The sequence below is a fragment of the Grammomys surdaster genome, unplaced genomic scaffold (genome assembly GCF_004785775.1).
Source record: "Grammomys surdaster isolate TR1022 unplaced genomic scaffold, NIH_TR_1.0 126187, whole genome shotgun sequence".
Lineage (NCBI taxonomy): Eukaryota > Metazoa > Chordata > Mammalia > Rodentia > Muridae > Grammomys > Grammomys surdaster.
The window spans coordinates 4022795-4030020 of NW_021620993.1; the positions used below are offsets into that span (position 1 = coordinate 4022795).

General features: G+C 49.5%; 1 protein-coding gene across 10 annotated transcripts in view; it reads right to left on the reverse strand.

Moving 5' to 3' along the window:
• The window catches only part of Ablim2 (actin binding LIM protein family member 2), a 124095-nt gene that overhangs the window by 56217 nt on the left and 60652 nt on the right, over nt 1-7226 (reverse strand). For all 10 annotated transcript variants that reach the window (XR_003710111.1, XM_028758058.1, XM_028758062.1 and 7 more), the window contains exon 7: nt 705-792. Coding sequence is in view for 9 of the 10 variants with exons in the window: in XM_028758058.1 (XP_028613891.1) it covers nt 705-792 (88 nt within the window). In the remaining variant the exon portion in view is untranslated. The remainder of the gene's footprint in view (nt 1-704; nt 793-7226) is intronic.

The following is a 7226-nucleotide window of genomic DNA, read 5'->3' on the forward strand; positions in this document are numbered from 1 at the left end:
GCTCTAGAATGAGACTTAGCCATGAAGGTAGCTAAGCTGTGTCACCGTTATTTTCCATCTTGACACAACTATTGTGATTTATTTTTATTTTATTGGTAATATGTGGGGGCATGAGTCTCATAGTGCACACGTAGAGGTCAGAGGACAGCTCTCAGAGGACTCAGCTCTCTCCTTCCACCTTTACTTGGGTTCCAGGGATGGAACTCAGGTCATAAGGTTTGTGCAGCAATGAGTCTCTAACCACTGAGCAACCTCACCAGCCCTCTCAACATGATTTTTAAAGGTGAGAGGGTGGGTTTCCCATGAATGCCTTAGAGGGCTCCTGTCTGCCAGTTTCCCTCTGCTTTCGATGTTATGAAAGCTGCTTTCTCCCCACACTTCAGGAAGGAAGTCTGGTCTTGCTGCAGCGTTACAAGGGCATCACAATCCAAGGCTCAGGTGAGGCATGACTAAAAGTCTGTGAGTCCTGGAGCGGAGATGAGGCCTAAGGGCCATGCTGCAATTTCACAGCCTGCTCTTCAGCGGCCTGATCTCACTCACTCAGGCTTACTCACGCCTTCAATGGTGCTGTGACTGAGTAGAGATCACAGTGTGTGTGTGTGTGTGTGTGTGTGTGTGTGTGTGTGACAGTGCCAGCTCCTAGCAGCACCATGACTAATTTCACTCCCAGCACAGTGTATGCCAGGCAACACCCGAACGCTTACCTTGCAGGTACATCTCCTCGCCCTCTGAGAACATCTGGCCGCACCTGACGCATAGCGCACATGAAGGGTGGTAGTGCTTCTCTCCAGCCTGGGGAAAACACAAAGCACGTAAGTGTTGCCACTGCAGTGGGTTCGCAGCAGTCCTTGGTGTGCAGGGTCCGTGCACACATCTGGGGAGCACATCAAAGGCCCAGGAGCCACTGGGATTACAGAGCTGCACAGGCTAGACAGGGGACACCAGGGCATCTGAGGGGTCAAAGGAGGGCCTGGTCCCTTCACCTCTGTGTGTCCCAGGGGACAAGAGGTGGCAGCAAGGACTGGAGGCAGAAGGAGGCAGCTTCGTTTCTCTGGTAACAGGAGCGGGAAGATAGCTTTAGGGGTTTTGCTTTGGTTTTGTTCTGATCTCTGCAGTCCTCAATTTGCTCAATCGACTCTTCCTAGCTTAGTAATTCTTAAGAACCATTCAATTAGATTATACATTTTAATCCTGAAACAATAAATAGATTACACTAATTGTAACTTCTCGCCTCTGGCTTACTTATTCACAGTGCCAAGAAAAAAAAAGTCCTAAAATGTTATTTCCACTGTTCTCAAGAGTGAGCTCTGTTCCCAGGTTACAGCAGGTGGGCCTGTTGCTAAGTGTGAGAAATGACGCCCGCATCTCCCAGCATCCTAAACCGGGAAGAGGCACCACGCCCGCTCCTGAACTTGAATCTTAATTGTCACCTTCCTGAACAGGAAGGGGTGGAGGGATCTTAAAAACACCTTACCTCACTCCCTTCCCCTGCCTGTGTTTTCCCTAGAAAAAAGTAGGCCAAGGCCTCTGCATATGGGAGAGGAGGCTCTCCTGTGTTCCTCTCCTGTGTAGGCCTTGACAGCTACTCTGCAGCTTCCCTCCCAGCTACCAGCTCAGCCCACACTCATGCTCATGTCTTGGGCAAAGGAATCCTCAAGGCACAGAGGACCAACCCCACCCATGGTGGCCGACCCCAGTCCCGGCCCTGGGTTTGTTTTCTCCCAAAGACACCTCCTTCAGAGGAGGCATCGGGAAGACTCCTATCCCTTCCAATCCACTCCTCACTGCTTGGCAAATGTCCAGGCTTCTTCTTCCCAGAACACACTAAGCTTTGCTGGCAGGGCTGGGTGCCTGGGCCCTTCCAGGACTGAGGTGTTTCATGGACATTGGTCATCTCCAGTGCCAGTCTGAAAACAGGGTAAGGGTCAAGCTCACTTGGTGACTGCAGCAGGTGGCACTGTGAGTGGGCAGGAGGCACTGTGGTTAGGGCTATGAGCAAAGATCAAAAAACTGCTCTGTATTTTTAGAAAAGTAATCTTATTGCCAGAATTTATGTTCCCCAGTTTGTGACCTTCCCCCCACTCAACTCCCCACACCTCCTCCCAGCAGGATCTGTGGCAGCCCCAGGCTTAACAAACCCTGCATGCCCATCTGTGTCCATGTGTGAATTGAGAGAGACAGAGACACTGGTGGGAAGTTTCTGAAACACTAGGCTCAGGGCTGGAGAGCTGGATCTCTGGTAAAGAGAGCTTACTGATCTCCAGAGGACCTGAGTTCGGTTCTCAGCACCCAAGTCAGGCAGCTCACAACTGTCTGTAACTCCAGCTCCAGGCTAGCCTGTCCTCTTCAGGTATCCCACATGAGCTGCATCCGCAGAGATATAAGCACACTAGAGAGACAGAAAGACAGAGAGACAGAAGGAGAGGGAGAGGGAGAGGAAGAGAGAGAGATGGAGAGACAGGGACACACAGAGAGAGGTGACAGACTGGATTTCCCCCTGTAACAGTTGCTGCCATGTCTGTGACTTGCTTCACTGTACACACACTATTCAGTTCCACACATACGAGCCCCCTTCAGTTCTGTGGCAGTTATTTGGGTATATCACAGCCTTCACTGACATAAAAGGCATGGGGTTTGGGAAGGCAGCTTGAGTAAGATCATCCTGTGGGAAGACGGTGGAGCTGAGATAGATGCCCAGTGGGCCCCCAAGTACACACATTTCAGACTGGGCCTGAGGGCTCCCAACTCTACCTGAAAGTCCTTGACTCCAGGGTGCAGATCATATAGTCACCTATCCCCCCAACCCTCATGCTTTGAACAAAGAACAGAGGATGCAGACAGTAAGGAGAGATGCCAGCACAGAGGATCTGGACTCGGGTTTATCAGGGTCCGATTGGGAGGGACTGTTAGAGGTGGTGGCTATCCTGCGGTGACAGGAAGATGTCTGCAGAGGCTGGGTGTGGTTTTGGTCCTAGCTTGGGTGGTGGTTACTTAAGTATATCCAGGTACATATAGCGGGACTTTCCCAGATTCGCCACCAGTATAATGATATAGAGTCTTTTATATAGTTTAAAGCTTAGGCCTTTTGCTTGGGCAATCTCCCCACTAGCTCATCTAACTTAGCCTGGCTATCTTTGCCCACAATCTATCCATACTATACTAGATAGATAGATAGATAGATAGATAGATAGATAGATAGATAGATAGCTATATGACTAGCTCTAAACCCTCTACTCCGCTGCAGTCCATGCTTGTTTCCTTCCAAGTCCACTCTCTCTACATTTTTTTACCCTACGGCATTCTCTCTGCCTGGAAGTTCCTCCTCCTACTTCCTGCCCAGCTATTGGCCTTCAGATCTTTATAACAACCAATCAACAGCAAGACAACTTCAGATAAAATTCTAGATTGCCTTTAGGCATAGAGCGTTGCTTGACCTTTAAGTATCTGAACAGATTTGGAAGGACAAGTATTTACAAATGTAAGGCTGTGGTGGGCCATAGAAATGGCAATACTAAGATCCTGCTAGAATTTTGCTCTCTGCCAGTTCAGAATTAACAACTGAAAACATAGAGACACAGCTTCACACAATGTCTTTAAGAAAACGGTTATCCCGACAGGTGCACCTGGCCACTCCTTGCCACATGTCTCACCCACATGAGTGTGTAAGAGCTCCATAAGCTCACGGAAGGACCTATCTACAAGATCCCTAACAGCAACCAGCCAATGAGAACCTGGCAGAAAGCCCACATTTACCTGGATGGAGACTTAGACTGGACAGCAAAACCATGAGCAACCCACACAATCTCCTGCTCAGCAAATGGCCCTGGCAAAAGGCTAAGAAGACAAGCTGAGAAGGGGAGGGGGGCTTTGCAAGTCATATACCTAGTAAGGGCATGGGATCCAGAATATGTAAAGAACTGCTGCCATTCAATAAGACATGACCCAGATAAGAAGGGAACAGCACTTTTTGCCTGCGGATGAGACCCGGGTCTCATTGAAAGCTCTCGGCAACCTGCTGTCTGGTCTAAAGAGTCTGAACAAGTTTGGAAACAAGCTATTATCAGAGGGTGGGTCTTTAAAACCACCTCTGAATGAGAAACCACAGGGAACATACTGTCACCACTGGGCTGGAGGGAGACAAAGCTGTGAATGCAAAGCCACACAATGTGTATAGAAAAGCAAGTCAACAGCGGCAGAGAGAAAATTCTCAAAGACCAGGTGACCTTCTAACTGTGGAAAAGATCTTTCCTTCAATGACCACAACCAAGGTCACCTCTGTCATTACAGCCATCAGTCCTGCTGTAAGCCATTGACCTGTCTGCCATCACCCTGGCCACCACTGAGGAAAGTCACGGCAAGGGAAAGTGTGGTGGTTGGAGTCGTGACAGACATCAGGGAAAGAAACAACTATGCTCATCACCTCTGAGGACCAAGACTCTGTGGACAAGGTTGTCGTTCAGAAATGCCTCACTGTCAATAGTCACTTTGACAGAGAAAGTGGAGAGGAGAGCCCTGGTAACACCTGAGATGCCCAGGGCTTCATGTGGGCCCACTTGGTTCTTCTGGAAACTCTGGCAGTGGCTGTATAGATGGCTTGGGTGACAGTAGCAATCTTGGTCACGGAGGAAACTTCCAGGACCAGAGTGTCGGTGGACATGGCGGCAGTGTAGATGGCTCTCCTGAGTTTGGTAATGATAGTGGCTATGGGGTAGGTGGTCCTGGTTACTCTGGAGGAGACAGAGGCTGTGGTAGTGGTGAGTGGGGCTACGGCAGGAGTGACTATGACAATGGGGACAGGAAAGAAGCTCTGCAGTGGTGGCGGCAGCAACTGCATAGGTGGTGATGTCTATAAAGGTTGGAAATCACAAAAGTCAACCTTCATGTTTTAGCTCCAAGAAGGGAGGAATTTGGAGGCAGAAGTCTGGCCTTGTGGTTTGCAGGCTTCTAACACTTGGCCAAACCGTGAAGCCAAGGTGGCTGTGTGGGTCTAGAGCAGCATTGCTTCTGCAGGGGCAGGAGGTTCTAGCCACTGGTGGGAAACAAAGCCTCACAGGACAGGAGAACCAGAGATGTGACAGGGAAGCCACAGGTGACAACAGACTGTGAATTTAGAACAGAACCTGTGACTGTCTGTGTAACAGGTTGTTTGGTTTCTGTTTTGGGGAAGTGTGCAGCTCTCCAACAAACTGTTGTTTGTTTGTTTGGTGTTTGACTGGTTTGGGTTGTTGTTGTTATTTTAAGACCAAATAAGTATGTCATTAAAAAACAGAAGAAATGGGCTGGAGAGATCTCTCAGCTTAAGAAGGTTTTCTGTGCAACCACAGGAGGCTGAGTTCAGATCCCATCACCCAGGTAACGAGCTGAGCATGCACTCATGTGCTCCTGAAATCCTGGTAATACAGGGGGCAGGGACAGAGACAGGAGTGAGGAGTGAGACTAGGGCTTATCAGCTGGCAGGTTTGTGGAGAGACTGTTTCAAAGGAATAAGCTGAGAGTGACAGTAGAGGACACCTGGCATCTGCCTCGTCTCTGAACCCATGTGCACACATGTTTACATACACCATGGTGTGGGGGTGGGGCAACTTAGATATTTCTCTACAGATGGCTAGAAAATGATGGAGCTGAAAAGATGGCCCCTGTCACATGTCACTGTTGTGGGAACTTGCAAACCAGCTCCTAACCTCTGAGGGCAAGGTATCTTGTACCCATCAAAATAGCTGTAAGTGTACAAGAACAACCAAGAGCGTGGGAAGCCTGTGGAGAATCATATCCATTCACCATATAAACTATAAATTCACTCCTTGGCATCCAAAACAAGCAAAGACTCTTATGCCCAGTTCTCAGCACCTAGGCACACAGTGGCCAATGGCTCCTAAGCTCATACATGTACCCCGAAGTACATGGTGTGGCATGCCCATCCGTAGGATCCTGCATGGCTATAGAACAGAGGAAGCACCCATAGGTGTGACAGTGTGGACAGCCTGTGAACACTGAGGGAAAGGAGCCAGCCATATAAGGCCAGCTGTGTGACTCCCAGAAACACCCAGAACAGGACAAACCACAGAGGTGCGTGGAGGGTACCTTTTGGGGGATGGAAAAGTTAAAGAACTCATGAGCAGAGGTTTGAACACTGACTGTAGAAGCTGGGGGTGCCTTGGAGTTAGTGTGCTTTCATGTATTCCCAGGGCTTCACTGCACAGCTTGGGCTCACTCTGCATCTGGAAGAGGTTGACCCTGGCAGTGCTCTTGTCACTGTCAGTCACGCGTCAGCAACACATCTAGAGATTTCTATGCATCCATGTCTATGTGTGGGCACAACCACACCCACTGCTTAGATGAAGAAACTGAGGTTCAGAGAAGCCAGAAGACCTACCCAAGGCCTAATGACTAGTAGGGCAGAGCCAGGGCTTTAGCCAGGTTGACAAGCTCCCAGTCTGGACCAGATACTACTCCCCAGAAGATGCCACAGCCGTAGAGCATACAGACTGGCTGTGGCTAAGCTTCTGCTGGTTCAGAGACTCATAGCATGGGTTCTGTGCATCTTCATTGTCCATGCGGCCAGTTCCTGTGCCTGATGGTACTATAGGGCAGTGGACATGGTGAAGGGGAGGTGGTCACCAAGTGCCTACTCTATGTGGGTATCTTCCCATATGGTCACAGCATATGCCTAACTACAGAGCCCCACAGCCAAGTCAGAGCCACAGGTAAGCCATTGCGCACAGCACCGCCCCTCCCCCACTGACCACCCACCTTGACTACAGGAGACAGTCATTCTCAGCCTCACAGCTAGGAGAGACTACTGTTCTCACTCTTGCTGGGGACCACACATCTGCAAAGCATGGCAGACAACAGCTGAGCCACGTTTCAAAAATGCTCTATGTTCTGCCACAATCCATCTGTGATGGAAAGATAAAATGGAAGGTCTGCAACCCAAGTATCATAGAGAACACCATTTGACTGTGAAGCCCACTGAGGGAAAGAGCCTTCAAGTCACCTGACCCATCCTAGGTCACAGCAAAAGCCATGGAATGACTGCTACCTGAGACTTTTACTTACTTTGTGTGACCTGGGCCTTGTGACCTGTCTTGGGGTTCTGTGTCCCCTACTATAAAATAGAGGCTGCAGTAGGACCACAGAACTCTTTGACTCATGAGTACACTCGGGCATGTCAAATCTCAATCTCTCTCTCTCTCTCTCTCTCTCTCTCTCTCTCTCTCTCTCTCTCT